Source organism: Triplophysa rosa, linkage group LG25 (genome assembly GCF_024868665.1).
Source record: "Triplophysa rosa linkage group LG25, Trosa_1v2, whole genome shotgun sequence".
Lineage (NCBI taxonomy): Eukaryota > Metazoa > Chordata > Actinopteri > Cypriniformes > Nemacheilidae > Triplophysa > Triplophysa rosa.
The window spans coordinates 5,477,664-5,497,284 of NC_079914.1; the positions used below are offsets into that span (position 1 = coordinate 5,477,664).

At 42.6% G+C, this 19,621-nt stretch overlaps 1 protein-coding gene across 1 annotated transcript; it reads left to right on the top strand.

Moving 5' to 3' along the window:
* The first annotated feature begins 1,450 nt into the window (after positions 1-1,450).
* LOC130548268 (uncharacterized) lies at positions 1,451-15,421 on the top strand. Its single transcript, XM_057324914.1, has 5 exons — positions 1,451-4,822; positions 5,157-8,691; positions 9,158-9,198; positions 11,297-11,617; positions 13,354-15,421. Exon 1 carries the CDS (start codon positions 1,565-1,567, stop codon positions 4,067-4,069), a length of 2,505 nt encoding a protein of 834 aa, XP_057180897.1. The 5' UTR covers positions 1,451-1,564; the 3' UTR covers positions 4,070-4,822; positions 5,157-8,691; positions 9,158-9,198; positions 11,297-11,617; positions 13,354-15,421.
* Positions 15,422-19,621: the final 4,200 nt, after the last annotated feature.

Sequence of the window (19,621 nt, forward strand, 5' to 3'; positions counted from 1 at the left end):
ACGCCCCCTTTTCGGCGCGTACACGTCAAACCGGTTCCGTCGCTCTCTCTTCCCTCGATGGTGGGGCGGCTAGGGGTTACGTCGACGTGCCCCAGGTGGAACGTGCAGTCGCGGTGCACCTGTGCCCGCAGGCGGCGTCCACCTGGAGAGGTCGACCGAAACTCCCGTCCAAGGCATGTAGGACTTCGGCATCGCTGGTGTCGAAGGCCTACACTGCCGCGGGCCAAGCTGCCTCCTCTCTCCACGCCATGGCCATCCTGCAGGTCCATCAGGCCAAGGCGTTGAAAGAGATCCACGAGGGTAAGACCGACCCGGGGTTAATGCAGGAACTCCGCACCGCCACCGACCTCGCTCTAAGGGCGACCAAGGTGACCGCGCGGGCCCTGGGTCGGGCGATGTCCACCATGGTGGTCCAGGAGAGGCATCTCTGGCTCAACCTTGCGCAGATGAGCGACGCCGAGAAAGTCCGCTTTCTCGACGCGCCCATTGCGCAGGGTGGGCTGTTTGGTGACACTGTCGAGGACTTCGCTCAGCAGTTCTCGACGGTGAAGAAGCAGACGGAGGCGATTAGCCATATTCTTCCCCGCCGAGACTCGGCCGCCCGTAGGCCTTCGAGTTCCCGTGCGGCCTCTGCTTCCCAGCAGCCCCGGCCCCCTTCGAAGCCAGCTCCGGTTCCAGCGCTCCCTACCCAGGCGGCATCCCGGAAGAGGGCGTCGAAGGGGAGACCACCACCCCGTCAACAACCTTCTAGGAAGAAGCGTTCCTGACGGGAAGACCCCAGGGAGGTTAACACCATCGGGCCCGTATCCAGCCATGACATCGCTGGACGGTCGATCCGGGACGGTTCCTGCCCCGTTCCTACATCCCCTAGCCTACATCAGCCCCACGGGGGCCTAGCGCCCACTTTTTCACGAAAAGAGTTTCCTATCTCCCTGGGTGTTCTTCACAGCCGCTCTCACCCTCTGTCAGACGGTGTTCGGCCACTCGACGTTGCGTCTTGGCGAGGCGCAACATCGAATGTATTTTGCAGTCCTCAGCACTCTCAAATCGACGGTGCTGGGGTCTGCATCGCCAGGCAGGCAAGCCAGCAGAGCCAGTCTTCTTCCCGGGGGCCCGCCCCCGGCGAGAGACCCGCACTGCCAGCCATCAAACCACCCCCCGGGGGGTCGATGAAGCAGATCGTTCCCTTAGTCCCCCTGTCACGGTCCCTGGGAGCTTGGCTCGAGCTTCCCACACCGTCACGGTGGCTAAGAAGGACGATCCGTCTCGGCTACGCGATCCAGTTCGCCAGAAACCCGCCCAAGTTTCGGGGCATCCTCGTCACCTCGGTCAGAGGCCGGGATGCTCCCGTACTACGGAGCGAGGTCGCCACCCTTCTGGCGAAGGGTGCGATCGAGTCCGTCCCCTTAGCCGAGATGTCCAAGGGGTTTTACAGCCCTTACTTCATCGTCCCCAAAAAAGGCGGGGGGGTGCGCCCCATCCTAGATCTGCGTACCCTGAACAGACACCTGCACAAGCTGCCGTTCAGGATGCTCACGCAGAAGCGCATCCTGGCATCCGTCAGATGTCAGGATTGGTTCATGGCAATCGACCTGAAGGACGCTTACTTTCATGTCTCGATTCTCCCTCGTCATCGCCCGTTCCTACGGTTCGCTTTCGAGGGTCGGGCATATCAGTACAGAGTCCTCCCCTTCGGTCTGTCTCTGTCTCCACGAGTCTTTACGAAGATCGTGGAGGCCGCCCTCTCTCCCCTCAGGGAGAGAGGTGTGCGGGTACTCAACTATCTCGACGACTGGCTTATCTTGGCTCACTCGCGAGATCTGTTGTGTGCACACAGGGACCTGGTGCTCCGGCACCTAGATCGATTGGGACTACAGGTCAACCGAGAGAAGAGCATGCTCTCCCCTGTGCAGAGCATCCTCTATCTTGGTATGGAACTCAACTCTGTCACCATGACAGCGCGACTGTCCGCAGTACGCGCCCAGTCGGTGTTGAACTGCCTGGATCATTTCACGCAGTCGGCGGTTCCCCTGAAACTATTTCAGAGGCTCCTGGGACACATGGCATCCTCGGCGGCGGTGATACCCCTCGGGTTGATGCACATGAGGCCGCTTCAACACTGGCTCCTGAGTCGAGTTCCTTGGGGAGCGTGGCACACCGGCAGCAGGCAGATGGTGATTACGCCTCGCTGCCGACGCACCCTAACCCCGTGGTCTTCCATGGCCTTCCTTCGGGCAGGGGTACCCCTAGGGCAGGTTACGAGGCATGTCGTGGTGACAACAGACGCCTCCCTGCAGGGTTGGGGTGCAGTGTGCAACGGGCACGCAGTGTCGGGGCTTTGGACGGGCCCCCGCCTGCGCTGGCATATCAATTGCCTAGAGTTGTGGGCTGTGCTACTTGCATTGAAGAGGCTGCAGCCTCTCGTGCAGGGCAAGCACGTGCTGGTCCGGTCGGACAGCACTACTGCAGTAGCGTATATCAATCGTCAGGGTGGCGTTCGCTCACTGCAGTTAACACGACTTGCCCGACGCCTCCTCCGGTGGAGTCAGCAGGTGATCCGCTCCCTGCGTGCCACGTATATCCCAGGCGACCTGAACCAGACAGCCGACGCGCTCTCTCGTCAGTCTACGCCTCGCGGAGAGTGGCGACTCCACCCCCGCGCAGTCCAGCTCATTTGGGTGCAGTTCGGGCAGGCCCAGGTGGACCTGTTTGCCTCCCTCGAAACCACCCATTGCCCGCTTTGGTACTCTCTGACCGAGGGACCCCTCGGCACGGATGCCCTAGCGCACAGCTGGCCGCGGGACAAGCGGAAGTACGCCTTCCCCCCAGTGAGCCTCATTGCACAGACCCTGTGCAAGGTCAGGGAAGAGGAGCATCAAGTGTTACTCGTTGCGCCACACTGGCCCAACCGGACTTGGTTCTCGGAGCTAATGCTCTTGACGACAGCTCCCCCCTGGCCGATTCCCCTGACGAAGGACCTGCTTTCCCAGGGGAAGGGCACGTTATGGCATCCCAGGCCAGACCTCTGGAACCTCCATGTCTGGCCCCTGGACGGGACGAGGAGATCCTGAGTGGTCTGCCCCCGGCGGTGGTAGCTACCATTTCTCAGGCTAGGGCACCTGCCACTAGGCGACTGTACGCCTACAAGTGGCGCCTCTTCTCGACCTGGTGTGCTTCTCGAGGAGAAGACCCACGGAGTTGTGCGATCGGGTCCGTGCTGTCCTTCCTACAAGAGAGACTCGAGACTAACCTCTCCCCCTCCACACTGAAAGTGTATGTAGCCGCCATTGCTGCTCATCACAACTCAGTTGCTGGAAAGTCTCTAGGGCAGCACGACCTGGTCATTAGATTCCTAAGGGGTGCGAGGAGGCGTAACCCGCCTCGTCCGCACTCCATACCCTCTTGGGACCTGGATGTAGCCCTGACAGGTCTCACCAGGCCCCCCTTCGAGCCCCTAGGGGATGCCTCTCTTCCTCATCTTACGATGAAGACGGTTCTCCTTTTGGCGCTCGCCTCCATCAAGAGGGTAGGGGATCTACAGGCTTTCTCCGTGTCCCCTGACTGCCTAGAATTCGGACCCAGGGATTCTCACGTTATCCTGAGACCTCGGCCCGGCTACGTGCCCAAGGTTCCCACCGCTCCCTTTCGGGACCAGGTGGTGAACTTACAGGCGCTCCCCACTGGGGAGGAAGACCCAACCCCGTCCGTGTTGTGTCCAGTACGCGCGCTGCGCCTCTACTTAGACCGCACACAGAGTTTCAGGAGCTCGGATCAGCTCTTTGTCTGTTTCGGAGGTCAGCAACAGGGGAGAGCTGTCTCCAAGCAGAGGTTGGCCCACTGGATTGTGGACGCTGTCAAGGCAGCTTACCAATCCCTAAATCGCCCGTGCCCCCTAGGAGTGAGGGCCCACTCCACCCGGGGTGTTGCCTCCTCTTGGGCCTTGGCACGGGGGGCCTCTCTCGCAGACATTTGCAGAGCTGCGGGTTGGGCTACACCCAACACCTTCGCGAGGTTTTACAACCTCCGCGTAGAGCCGGTGTCAGCCCGCGTCCTGCATGGCCACATGTAGGACCGGCAACTGGTAGGGTGTACGCCTGTTCGGTTTTTTTCCCCCTCTCTCGAGTGGGTCAGTATACCGATTTAGCCTCCATTCTTTCCCCACTGGGCGAAGAACAGGCACTCCATCCATCACTAAGCAAGCACCCCCTGGGGCGGGCTGGGCAGAGCAGCCCTGCCCCTTAGGCCGGGTATCACCTGAGTTATTCGCAGCATAGCTCTAACCGGACCTAGTGCTACCAGACGTTGCAACTCCCCAGTAGGGCGGTTCCGTCTGATGTATCCTCATGCTGGTTCCCACCTTGGTAACCCATGACCTCCCCGGGTGGACCTCCACCTCGCGGTTTTCTCTTCAGCCGCACTTTCTTCCCATGAGTTCTTCCCCATCGGTGAGACCATGTTGGTATCTCCACTATTCTCCTCCCTGCGGTAGGAAGTGGTCTCTGTAGCGCATCCCCCACTTGAGGAAGTAGCGCTTACCCAGTGCCTTACGGTTCCGGGCGGCTTCTCGCTGTTAGAGAAACAAGGCCGCCGCCTGTGAGGCCGAAGGTAGGGGCCTTCCCACCTTTCAAGAAAGCTCTGGGACCCCCTACCTACCCACTGGTAGGTTACAATTTCGCGGTAGCGTTCACGGCTGACACGCCCAGGCCAGTCACCGTCGCTTCGTTGAGATTGTGACAGGGCACAGTGTTATGGCGTTTTCCATTGGAACCCCATCTGTCGGTTCGACACAACGTCGAGAGACCGACAGAAAGGGAACGTCTCGGTTACGTTTGTAACCTCGGTTCCCTGATGGAGGGAACGAGACGTTGTGTCCTCTTGCCACAACACGTGCTGTCCTCTGCAGCAGTCGTGAGAGGTCTCAGGCTCCTCAGAACTAAGGTGAATGAATGATGCACGCCGTCTCCCTTTTATACCCGGATGTCCGGGGCGGAGTCCGGCATGCAAATTTCATTTGCCAATTTTCATTGGCCTTTTCTAAGCAGTCGGAAACGATTGGTTCTCAGGGACGAACCCCATCTGTCGGTTCGACACAACGTCTCGTTCCCTCCATCAGGGAACCGAGGTTACAAACGTAACCGAGACGTTTTCAAGCCTAGACTATTTAGCCATTTAAAAATTATTTATATGTACTTTTTCAATAGAGGTAGAACATTTCAACTCGGACATGCCATCTGGAACTACATAACCGTTGATGTGCTGAGCAAACATATTGTATTTTAATGACAAGTTGTTGAAGTTTCCAAGGCAAAATTTGGGATCTGCATGGTAATGAATAAGGTAAAATAAATAAATAAAATGATATGGTTCTATGACTTCCAGATTTCAACAAATAAATTACATTTACGGTCATGTGGTCTATTTTAAACGATAACGATATCAGTATAACCAACAAAATCACTTTTCTTGTGCAACATGTACAAATCTAGGCGAAACTGTGCAATATAAACTGTTACTGACTGCCGACAAACTGTGAACTTTCATTATATGATTGGTTGAGGGTGCCTCAAGTGATCCACGTTAGCTGTTACGCTTTCTCCTATGGTAAGTAGGTTCCCTTCCATCTCCTTATATAAAGGTGTTAGGTTTAAGTTCCCCACAAAAATAAATATAGCCTATTGCAAGGCCATGGAGAGAAGGGGGCCGACATTCTTTGTCTGTTAGGTTATAAATGGACCCAAGACATACTTGCTTGCAAATACTTTCTATACCTTATTTGGTTATAACAAATGTCTCGTTATACCCTATATAAAGACGGGACTTCCCAAAAGTAAATTAGCTCAAAGCTTGATGCTACCTCTCTGCATCATTGTCTATGTGCTATCAGATCTGCAGAAGAATTATCTCACAACATCCAACCTATTATGATTGGATTTTTTAGGGTGATCCAAAATACAGAAAACTTAGAAAATGGCTTGTACACACCTGGACGATAAACGCATACGTTTATCACCGACGTTTAACGCCTCGTGACTAAACAAAGGGCGCCAATGTGAGTGTGCACACCGACGCGCATAAACGGAGGGTGTAAAAGGACCATTTAAAAAAAACATATTAGGCTATTTTTTGGGGGGGGGGTTGACGCGTCGCGTTAAAACTGGCCGACCAATGAGATTGGCACTTTTATTCACGTGCCTGGAGCTTTATTTTGCCCTTTCCTTTTTGATTGGTTTGTTGTAAGTTGGGCCTGGAGGCGAAGGCTAAAAACGACTGGCCATTGGACAATCAGTATAGTCCTACCACTTTTTTGTTGCTTAGGTCATGTGGTGAAGAGTTGTTGTTGAGAGGGGGAGAGGAGCTTAAAGATCGGGTAACACACGCAGTTTCTGCCAATCTCATATTAATCTTGAGTGCATATACAGTAGTATTGCATACGTCGTATCTTCGAAGAGTATTTAGTTTGATCACATTTATAAAAGAGAGATACAGCTGTAGGATTATTTCCGGAAAAACACAAGATGCTAGTGATGGGACTAGTGGGAGAGTTGGATGGAACTACAGCACGAGCAAGCATCACATCATCACTTTAAGCTCTTTGTGTTTTATACATTATGCATGTACACACCGATTGTCAAAACACAGACGTATGACTTAGTTTGACTTACGGGGTGAAGTTCATGTCTGGCATCTTTTAGCACTGGGACCACGCCATCTATCAGTTTCAAACGATCTCCAAATCCAGCGTTATATCCACCATTTACATATCATCCATGATTAAAATGCTATGAACAAACAGACACACCTAAACTTCACTATCGCAAGAGTAACGAGCTGCAGTGCAGCCCATCTTGACGCAGCGTAGATAACCTTGATGGTTAGGGTCTCGCTCGTCGGTTGGCTCGTGGGCGGGCTCTTTCGCCTTGCCATGCTTTTGTCTAATAAAATGAATAGGGTCACAGGGATCCAGAATTAGAAAAAACTGTCCAAAACAAGTTGTATCAAGTATGGAAATACTATGTCATACTTTGTACATGCAACTCATTTTTTAACAAGTTGAGCATGTTGAGCATGTGAAGCCAGCATGTTTAACAGTGTAAAGAAGTCAGAATGCATGAAATAGCATGATGACTCCGCTTTAATGTTTTTGATTAAAGATTACAAGTGCAAATGAATAAAAAAAACAATGGTGTGCATGGATAAATAATTCATAATAATCACTGTAACACTGCGTAAAACACTTAGACTTTTCCCGTTTGATTTCATGCTGACTTTAAGCATGTAAATGGTTAATTATTTAAAGTCGGGAATTTTCCCGTCTTATTAGATGGTGTGAGTTACGTTCATTTTCATTACAGTAGCGTTCATATCAGACCAGCACACTAACGAGACACCTCAACATATGACAAATGTTCCTATTCTGAAATCTAAATACTGATAAATACAGGCTGTATATGTTCTTTTAGTCATGAAGCTTTATTTCTAAACATTAACACATGTGCCATTATAACAGTGTGCAATACACACTCACCGTCTATACATTGATTTCTATGCGTCGCTATTCTGCCCAAAATAAACATAAACATTGAAAAAGACATCATACGTAACAATTAATTTAAACACACATGTGAACTAAAAAAGTTTCGCGCGATAATAAGCTGAAAAACGGGTTATTTTAGATCGTCATTTTGACTGTAAGTCAATGGCGCTCTCTGCCAGTTGGGTATACCAAGATGGCGGCGCGATCGCTTCCGGTGGCTTCACCTCCTGCCATTGGTTTGGCGTTCTAGGCGCAATCGTGGACTCAGCAAAAGACCCGCCCAGAGCCATTGAGAGAGAGAGTCGCATCGACTCCGTTGACTCCAGCGGAACAGTTTTTTCACAGCAATGGAGGCTCTCAATAGTTCCCGGAAGTTACTAGTAACGCATGGAGCTGCAACTAAACAGACCAACTGAGGAAATTGTCTAACACATTTAAAGACGAAAGCCATTTAATGAATAAAAAAGGAAAGAAATAAAGCATTTAAAGAGAAAACATAACTTCCTGGAACTATCTGAAGGCTCAATGAATCACGTGACGCTCCAGCGTTTTGCACTTCCGTTGGCAGAACTCTCTCTCTCAATGGCTCTGGACCCGCCCTACATCACCAATGTGCATGACGTCGTTTATGCCTATCTACGGAAGTGTCTATCTTAAAAGAACAGAGTTGATTAAGAGAATTTAGAAGATCTAAATATTATTAATATGAAAATGTTTTAGCATTTTTAATTATATTTTTGCGAAGGGCAAACGCTGGTTCACACTCCAACACAGTAGGTGGCGACAATGCGCCTTTACGTTGGTGCTAACCGCCATAAAACCGAAAAAAGAAGAAGAAGCGGAAGTTAAAATCTACGAAGAATTATTTAATTTCTTAAAAGATACTAATTTGATTAACAGAATTTATGCTCTCTTCCTAATTTATTGAGGTTTTTTGTTATGTCACCTATCATGTAGTGCGCCACACTCCAGTCCAGTAGGTGACGGGAATGCGCCCTTTAAGTTTGGTTTGCCAACCCAACCGCCATTAAAAATCATCTGAAGAAGAAGCGGAAGTGTCCGTGATTATTTTAGTTGTTTAAATATAGTGTTTTTTCTTAAATTCAGATACTTATTTGTAGTATTTATTAAAAGTGTTACGGCACCATGGGGGTCAGGTAAGTTTAATACATTCTGACCGCAACTGGTCGAAGAAGTGTCGCAGCTAACGTTAGTCAGCTAGCATTGAGCGGCTAACGAACCTTTCATGCACTTTCTGTTGTAGTTGATTTTAAGTTGGTTAGTATTACAGTTTCATAGTAATACTACTATGTCATTGATTTCTATGCTATTTGAGCTGCAGGAGCTTACATGTCTGGTTCACAGAGGCTTTGTTTAAGCCAGGACTAACGTTAATGCCTTAGTTTTTTTTAATATAAAAATGCCGTAGAACATTAAACAGAAACATTACTAGCGCGCAACTTGAGACAAAACAATGGCACGTGTATATTTTAAGGTATGTCAGGGAAAGTTATTTCAATTAAAATAGCTCAAACATTAATTTCAGTATGGGACTAGCCTCAGCCTTGTCTCTGAAACCGGTCAATAGGAACTCAACCCGTTATTTGTTTATTTATTTTACAGTTACTTCAGCATCTGTCTGTTTGCACTGCTCATAAACAGAGGTAAGCAGCTACTAAAAACTATATTGAGGGGTGAGTTTGTGCCACATATAAAAAGTTTCAGTTTGTATATTACGTGATTAGTATTGTCATCATTTAAAATGTAGTAAATGGTTAACTTAAGCATATCTTTATCTTGGACCGGTTGTTATAAAACTGCTTTGATATTCGATTTTTTAAAATATTTTCAGTCAAATCTCAAAATTGTCCTATGGTGTGACTGTCTCAAGCATGGTTCAGTAAATTCAAACGTTTATAAATTAAAAAGAAAAGCATACAAATATTAATTAATACATCAGGCATAATTTTACAAGTGTCTATTTTAGTAAATGGCAATAATTTTTTTCATCCATATATTTATAAAAGCGTAGGAACTTGATAGATTTTGTCACTGAAAACCATGTTCTCTGGGGTGACGCTGGATCCTGATTTTAAATCGGGAAAATCCACGTTCATTTGCTAAAAAGATCCCATTCAGGATCATGTTACTGATGTGCTAGGAAACACATGACATGTGCACATGCACATGGTACATTTTTGTCTCAAAATTGTTCAAATATTGATAAATCAAAACCAACGATCATCAATGTCAGTTCCAAAAGTGGTGAACCAATCAGAATAATTTGGAGGCGGGGCAAGCATTGCTTCTGTTTACAGTAGCAAGTTGGCATGACAACTGTTTTATTTGATGGCAGCATGGCGGAGGAGGCGCATAGTGGCTTTGTCCGGATACCCGCGTCTCGAGACCCTCGCGTTTTAGGCTGTGCTTTTTTAAAAACCATATCTGAGCGCTGCGTCTAGCATTTTTAGACGCAGAGACGCGTTGTGTCTGAATGGCCCCTTATACATTATACAATTAATTCACTTCTTAATGAATATAGTTTGAATAACAATTAGCTGTGCTGTGGAGTATAGGGAAACACTAGAAAAGTTTCAGTAACATACTGATTGACAGAATGACTGACATAGAAAATATTTTCCTTCCTTTTTACCTTAGATTGTAATGCTGTGTCTATGAATTTATTAATTTATATCTATACATTTTAAAAACATTGTCCTCTGGTGTGACACACATAAAAGAACCACAAACTTGTTTTTATCTCATAATATCTAACAGTTTGGGTATTGCAGTAGGGGAGTTAGAGTCACCACTTACTTTAAAATAATATAATTTTCAGCAGTTTTGAAAGGACGACAGCAAATTTTGTCTCATATTTAATGAAAACAATCAAGTCATGGGGATAAAATAATGTAATCTCATACTAAATAGATAACACTTCATGAAAATAAGAGTCTAAAGTTGATTATAGATCTTTCTCATGCTGTTTGTATATGTTATAAAGAGTCTTAAAGAGTACATAATACGAGATCATGTAAATTACATTTCATGTAGTGTGTAATGTTGCCGTATGTGAATATAAGCCGTCTGCCAAGTTGTAAAGCCGAAGGTGAATGAATAACAAAGGTATGGGCTTGGAAAAAAGGGAGTCGACTCTGAATCACACAAACGAGTCGTCCCTAGTCCGATTCGCGAACTGCCGTGGTTTTACGTTACTACATACAGTCCCCGCCTACGTTTTGCTAGGACTGCCCGCGAAACTTCCTCTTCTTCCCCTAACACAGTAGCTTGTGAGCCTCATTCACGGTAGACCAATCACAGCAGACTAGATCATCTGACCAATCACATCAGAGTAGGATAGCGGAAAGGTAGGGATTAGACGGATGATTTGCTGAACGAATCATTTGAGAGTCAGTCAAGAAGGTAAGAATAACTGCCTATTATAACAAAATAAAAATGATTTTACACTTTGTATGTATGTAAACTTGTTGTTGGACACTCCATAAACCAAAATAGGACCTTAAAAATCAAAGAATATTTACTCTTTAATTCTTGCTATGTCACACCATAAGACATTTTAGTAAAAAATGCTAAAAAAAAAAAAAACGGTGAAAGAGTTTTCTAATTAAGTGAAACTTCAGACTTCACCCTACATAAATATGTGTATTTTTCTTGAGAAATTGTGTTTTACAAAAATCTTTTTTTTACTGCGTATTCTTCAACTACCCATTTGCACATTTGTTCTGTTTTCTTTTGTTTCAGTGTCCCTGCAAGTTGTGGGTTTTATTGGAGATGATGTTGTCTTGCCATGTAATTCCAGTGATATTGACCACAAACATTCTGACATTACTGTTTACTGGAGACATAACGGCAGCCTGAATGTGTACGACATCATTAATGGCAAGAGTTCAGTACAAGACCAGAGCCCTAGATACAATAACAGAGCTAAAATTCTCTCTGAGAATTATGAGAAAGGAAACTTCAACATCACACTCAGCAGTCTCTCACACACTGATGCTGGAGAATACCAATGCTTCGTCACACATTCCAATGAACTTCTGAAAGTACAGCTGCTCATTAAAGGTCTGTAAACATATTGATATTACATGACATTGTTTTATACCTGCGGCCGGACATGGTTCTGTGGTGCAGCTCCAGTAGGACAGTCGTAATAGTTGAGTTGACTGTACCTTGAAAAGAGGCCATTAACGAAGCATTTGAAAGAAAGAATCTCTGGTATGCCAACTTGTGACCACGTAATAAAATGGTGTTGTTGTATTGTTTTGCCATACATACATTTGGGGGGCACTGAGCTTGCATTAACGGAGCCAGTGTGGCTATAACAGCCTTAGCCAACGGGTTGGCGCGTATGGTTGCGTTGATTTTTGGTAATGTGTTGTAATGTTATGCCATACGGGACTGGGGGCACTGAGCGCGCATTAACGGAGCAAGTGGGGCTATAACAGCCTTAGCCAACGGGTTGGCGCGTATGGTTGCGTTGATTTTGTGATAGCTGCCCACTGCTTCTGTTGTATATGTGTTCACGACTTGCAGTGCGTGAGTTCACTATTCACTGGACGGGTTAAATGCAGAGGTCACCTTAGCTGACAAGTAGGTCACTCTCACAGGACAGGTCCAGTGGAGGATAATCAAGAACTGGCCAGTGGTGCAGAAAGAAGCCAATGGCTGTGGTTTAGGTGGATGGACATAGCATAGGCTGCCTGATGACCTTGTAACAATGTGACACACACCCAGGTCTGATCAACATGCGGTGGGCCTCCCTTGGCTGAGGGTGTCTTGTGATAAAGGCCGAAACACCCAATGAGGCAGAGGTGCACAACTGACGATGTGTCGCATTGTTGGGAACCATACAAAGGGCATTACCAGCAGCACCTCACCAAAAGGCATCTTTCACCCAGGATAATGGATGTGATGAAAGTGGGACACACAACTCATGATATGTCTCTGATAATGGCAAGGAAGCTATGTATTTCTATAATCATTTATCCCCCAAACACAGGATGTCTACCCGACGAACCCAGTGAAACCTCAGACCTCCTTTCCTCTATTCATATTCTTGACTGCTTGTCATGCATAAGGCGTGGGAAATGACCTATTGGACAATTCAACTGTGCTGAAATAGTGGGATTATAACACCTAGTCCTATTAAGTGAATCTATTTATAAGAGTCCGAATACAGTTATTTGTCTTGATACAGCAATACACTGCATTGTTTTCTGTAGATGCTAAGTGTGCCTTTAATAGAGCTGCCTGAATATTGAATGCGCAGTCTAGCCCAAATTAAGACAATTTAAACTGAAAGATGGTTAGATGCCTGATTCTCGGGGGACCCAGTCAGAAGCTTTACTAATACCTTGGCGAAATGTAAAAGTTAATGTACCTTAATTTGACCATTTCTATGAGTTCCTGTAAAGAGTGTCATTGAAACTTGAAAGTATACATTAAATATCAGTTGTATGCAAAATGACCCACATTTGTTTTTTGACCAGTGAAAACAGTGAGCTTTAATCTCTGTGTAAAAATAAAATGGGGATGGTGTCGTTTTAAAAAGTATGTTTTCACCCCCTGTGATTTGGCCCCCCAAATTGTCATTTTGATCATTTTGATGCCATCAAAGTATTTCACCAGAAAAAAGTTCTCAGAATAAAATCTTTAAACCGGGGTTTCAGTTTCAGACATTTGGTTGATTGGCCATGTAATAACTTACAGTTTAAATGCAGCTCTATAGGAACAACAGCAGGATACTCCTGTTTTTTCACACTGCAATAATGTTTTTTTAATCATATTTTTTCTTGCAGAATCAACAGAAGATAAAAGAGCGAACGAACAGGCGAAAGAAAGGCTTTTGTGGATGAGAATATTAATTCCAACTTTTTTTGTTTTGGTGATATGTTTTTCTGTTATCTGTATTGCGTTTAGATGGAAGAAAAAGAAAAATGAAAAAAACTGTTGTGTGTTGTCTGCTCCTGAAGACTTCAGGCTTCAGACCAACATATTAGAGCAGTAGCTGGTACAATCAAATCTACAGATTATTGCTTGGGCACACCATTTTTATTTTTTTAATAATGTCCTTTTAGGAGATGTGATGTGTAGTGATCTTTAAAGACATCATCTCTGTGCATTCCTGGGATTCTCTGGCTGTGCATAAAAAATATTTTATTTTAGTGTTTCCCACACGTGAAAAAAGTGCTTCATTTAACAAAAACGATTTTGTTACCGTCAGTATAATCCAGGCTAAAGTCAAGGAACATTTGATTTCAACAATTTATTTCACTATGATTTTAATCTTTGACATGACATTACTCAGTCAATATTAAACATATCAAGGTTATATGTTCTTTACATTATGTAGAATGATTTTTTGTTGAAAACAATAAATCACAAAAAATGACAAGCTGGGTTTTTACAGACGGGTCACGTGTTTGTCCCCATTTGGGGATCTGCGACGGTATTTTTTTTATCTGTTAGGTGTGTTTTATTAGGGTTGGAGTCAAAATCTGCCATACATTTTTCCTTTAAAAGCATGATTGGACACCCCTGATGTTAATGATATCAAACATACATGCACATACTGTTTTTTGCAATCTCCATAGCAGGGAATTAGGCTTGGGCTAGTAATGTTGAAAATACTTTTATGTCTACTTAGACTGGATACATTTCTGTTTTGGTGTTGCATTTCAACACTATCAATTTGTTACATACAACAGCACATTTAGTCAACTATTTAAGCTAATAACCATATTCAGCTATTGATCTACATTTTAGAGTTATGCTAATGAATACAGTCTTGTTAGATACTGTACATATATTCGTATGTCATACCATACGTATGTATATCATTTACGTGGTGTAAAAGTGCCGCAGGTGCATTGAGGCGGCAACAGAAAATATTTTTGTTGTCAATTCATTGTTTTTGTTTCTGACTTGAATGTGTGTCATCTAATAGTGACTGCCCAATTAAGATGTAAACCTTAAATGTAAATTATGAAATATGGCACCTTACTTCTATACTGCTCCTCTAGAACTACCTGGTAGAGTTAACAAACACTGGGCCCCAGTAGCCATGATAACATAAATTACCTATAACCTTGCTTACACATTAGGAACCCTGTAAACTATAGTTAACTACAGAGTTAAATACTGTTCCTACTTGCATGTTTGCTTTAAAACTACAATGTTTAATGCTTTTGGATAGAAGTGTGTACTGCTAAATCAATAAAAGTAAATGTAAAAGTGTCATTTAAACTTTCTATTACTTATTTTTATTGAACACTTAAAACATAACCTTTATTGTTTATAGTATTTTTATCATTAATAAATTCATGATAAAACAGCTAAGATTAACTTTACAGTCTCACTTTGCGTTTGCTCCGCCCATAGCACATTGGTATATAGCATAGTAGTCTTCTTTTATCTCAGGGATTATATCTTTAGTGGAGTAACAACACTTGTATACTTCATAAAATAACATTTACAATTATGTCTCTAATTGTATATGCAGTAATATTTGATGAATTTAAAATAGGTTAAACACACAATAATGTTAACATTTTGATTGGAATCATTGCAAATTACAGTATGGTTTCTTGTGCCTTGTTGTTTGTTGAACAGAAAATGCTTTAGTACAGCAGAAGTAAATTATGTCCCTTATTCACTGCTGTAAACTTTGTTGCTGTCATGTTTTTGTTCTTACTTTTACTGTCCGAGTTTTTTAACTGTTCTTGTTTTGTAACCACTACCTGCTTTGAATGTACAGTGTTATTTTAAATCATTTTATGTAATTGTTTTGCAAGGCTGTAATATTTTACCTGTCATTTAGTTCTATTTCAATTGCTCTTCTGAATAAAGGTTTGCAGTTTTACCTTGCATTCTTACAACAGTCATAAGAGCATGGTTACCTTTTTGGTATATTATAGGTTCGAACATCTCTTAATATAATGTTCTGTTTTTATTTTACACAGTGTTAGGACTTCAATGGTAGTAAATAAATATTTACTTAGTAGTAACTAATATTCATTTATTAATTTTAAATTCAAAACGACCAACAGATGGAGCTAATAAAAAGCCATACCAGTAAAAATCCTCAATTAAAAACATTCAAAGCAAAAAATTACTGAAGACTGACTTAAGTTTATTGAATAAGATATTAAGTATTAAAACAACAAAAACTACATAAATATTTGTCATTCATATATATATTTACTTTGATGCACATTGTGCATAATTGTGAATCACAATTGTTTCAAAACAAGGTGACAAATCTGCATATCACCTTCAGAAGAACTTCATGACAGGAACCGTATGTCATTAAATATGGACACATTGTAGTGTAAATTGTTGAAAACATCTGGGTGTGATTGTGTTATTTGAATTTGCCCCAACTGCTCATATATACATTATGTATATATATATATAATGTATATGTCATTATTATAAACACTATTTATTAAATTATTCAGCTACAAGTCAGCTTCTTGTTCATAAGTACAGATAAAAGGGATAAAAAAAACTTAAATATAAATGAATCAATGTGTTCTGTTGTGGTGTATATATATATATATATATATATATATATATGGTTAAAATCTTCCTAAAGGCAGTTCTTTTGGCAAGCATTCAGTATTGGTGTCCTTAAATAACACTATTCGCATACAAAATAAAAAAGTGGATTAGAATATTCCTAATATATGTGAACAATGTCACTATCAAAATGTGGTTATAACACTGTGTTTCCCAAATCAATGTCACACCTAAAAGATGTTTGTAATTTTTTCCTTACACAGTGAGACAAACAGTTTTTAAGACTTTCATTTCACTGTCAAATGTTTGACGCATCACAGTACCTGATGAACAATGGTTACTCTGGCTACACCGGTCTGTACACTGAATGTCTTTCATATTATGAATGCTTTCAAACCAGACAAACTGGTCACAATCCCGAACAGACTTCTAAAACATTTGACAGAACAGTCATCAAACAATACAAATGACAGCAGCATTATTTGGCTTATAATAGTAATGCATTAAAGCCTTTATGTGTGTGTATTTTCAGCTTGAAATGTTTTAACGACAAAGAAAACAGCATTAGTCTGAAGACTACAGGTCTGATATCTCTGTGACTGTATTACTATCTGAGATATAAAAATTAAAAGTAAAAGCTTACTGTTAATATGTTGTTATTATTATTATTAATATATGTCATGTATATAAACACCTGTTTAAGTATCTGGGCTAAAAATCTAAGTAATTTTAAATCAGTCATTTGTAATTTGTATCACAAATTCATGATTATTGATTAAATCATAATGTATAAATCATAATTGCGTAATTAAATCATTAAACAATAATCATAATATACCTACGGAATACACACCACCCAGTCACAGTAACCTATTTAATACCCTTCTCAATTTAAATAAATGTCACATATCTGAATTCAATCAAACATAATACACTCAAGTCAACTTACCTGAGACAGAAGTGTTGCAAACAGTGTGGCAAATATCAGGGATGAAGGACCAGAATGTCTCTTTACCCTCAAATATATTATAAATACTCGCTGTCATGTTAGCTCTAGTGTCCCATGTACGAACCTGTCACCTATTCCCATCCCAATACAAAACTTCACCTGTGGGCAGAGTGCAGAGCAGATACACAAATGTTGTCCACCTGTGATTGGGTGGTTGGCAGAGTGCTTGGCAGTGATTGGTTAAATAGTGTAAAGACCTTGGGCTCTAGAGATGAAGAGAGTGAAAGTAAACAGAAAAACACATACTTTACGCCCTAAAGAAAAAGAATGCAAAAAAGAATGTTTTGCATGCTGCACAAGGTTCCCTTACAAATTTAAATATAGAAACAAACAGATGTAAAACATATTAAAAGGGTCATACATCTTAAACCGCTTGCACTGTCAGGGTCACATTTGATGAACTTCATCTTCATCAAAGAAGATGTCAATGCAATCGAACCCTTGACCTTTGTGTTGCTAGCACCATGTGTTACCAGTTAAGTTACAGGAACACATAAAAATCTTCCTGGATAGTATTTTCATTTTTCGCCTTTGTGAAAATAACCTCTTAGGAGAGATCAGCTCCTGCGGGGCCTGACAGATCATAACAAGTTCTGTAGAGACACACAGCTCAACTCAGTGTCATTTATAATGATGAAACCTCTATAGTCACTAACCTCATAGTTAGCATAAGCTATATTACCAAAAATGTCATCTATATGGCAAAAAAACAGGAATGTGTGACTATAGTAAAAGAAAATGAAGTGAGAATCAAAATAAGATAAATAAACAATCAAACAACAAACAAGTAGATTTATTGGCATTCGTTGGATCATTGTGAATTAGACTTTAAATGACTGGGGTTTTGTTTTATATGTGATGTCAATTAAATGTCCATGTACACTGTATTATACAAATGATCAGGGATTTAGATTCAATCATATTAGATTGTTCTAGGCGTCTTTGCCCGAATAAGTTAAAACTGGACACTGAGATGTTTATTCACATGTGTGAAAATATCAGTAGATGATTTACAGTACAAACATATTCATCTGCGTGACCTTCCTGAAATGGCGTCAACTAAACTGTCGGACATTAATGTTGATCTATGAATTGCCCTCAAAAATGCCTGAATCACAAACCACTAACACCCACACTGCTGAAAAGTACACACTGACTTTCAAATGTATCATTATTGAACATGAGAGAAAGTGAAAGACAACAAGAATAGGAAAGTGAACTTACAAAGTGAAAGAATTTTTTATTTATGTATTTGTTGTTTTTTTATTATGTTTTATTAACAAAGTTCGGGAGGAGCACGTGCAGATAACTAACCCGGCTTGCTTGCTATGATCAATCTCACCAAATCTGATAATTAACCCGGTAGGTTTCCTATAACCAATCTCACCAATCACCCTATTAGCTCAGAAAAAACCTTACAAATAGACAAGACGCCTTACCCTCATTCTCTCTACATTTTTGCAGCATCCCTCCTCCACCCCAACTCCTCACCATCAGCCCGTCTTTACCGCAGCATAACGGTGGAGAACGACCCGAGTCCGGGCACATACCGGGCCCTCTCCCCGGACAAGGGGCGGGCGCTCCGAGTTCTGGAGGAACTACCAAGCTCGCAGCCCTCTCCCCGGGACAGCACGCCAAATACACTTACTATCCGTCCCTTATCATCCATACTTATTATCTGCGAGGCGAACTCGTGAGATCTGCTTCAACAGTTTTATCAACACTTTTATCACTATTGTAAGGGTAATTTAGGACATATTTTCTTGTTTGATCTGGCTTTCAAAGGCATTAGTCATTTAGAGTCATTGTTTTTTTATAGCCTACAGAGATGGATGTTCAATCAGATACATGACAAATAATATGAACAAACATTCAACACAGAAAAGAGCGGCTAATGGACATCCAGCAGGTTGTTGTCACGATAAAATGAATCCAGACGGAGTTACCAGGAAGGGGTCTAGTATTTTGCAATAGGGCAATTCTAGGTCAAAAGTTTGCCTTACTGTAAAATAAAGTTCTTAGCAGTATTCACCATATACATATAGCATAGATGTCAATATATGGTAGTTTAATTAGCCAGGTGAGGTCTCGAAGTTTTTAAGGCATTTTTGTTTGTGATTTTCCATTTCAGAATGTCACATCCATAACAGTCCATTTTCCTCATTAAAAATTACATATAATAATGTTCTATAAAGAGCCATCTCTTCTCCATTTGTTGGGTATTATTGCTTCTAGTTTGTGCATTTTTTTCACAGAAATCCTACAAACTATGTAAAATCTCAAAAACTGTCCTTTTTCGTCAATTTCATTACAAGCTTTCCTGTAGCTCAGTGGTTAGAGCAGGGCGCTAGCAATGCCAAGGGCACGGGTTCTATCCCAGGGATTGCACATACTTAGAAAACAAATGTATAGTATAATGCAATGTAAGTCACTTTGGATAAAAGCGTCTGTGCAAAAACAGATACTCAATTTTTATTAATTTTCCATCATCATGTTTTTATTGTGTTATTATGTTTTTAATGTGTTAGCTAGCTGAA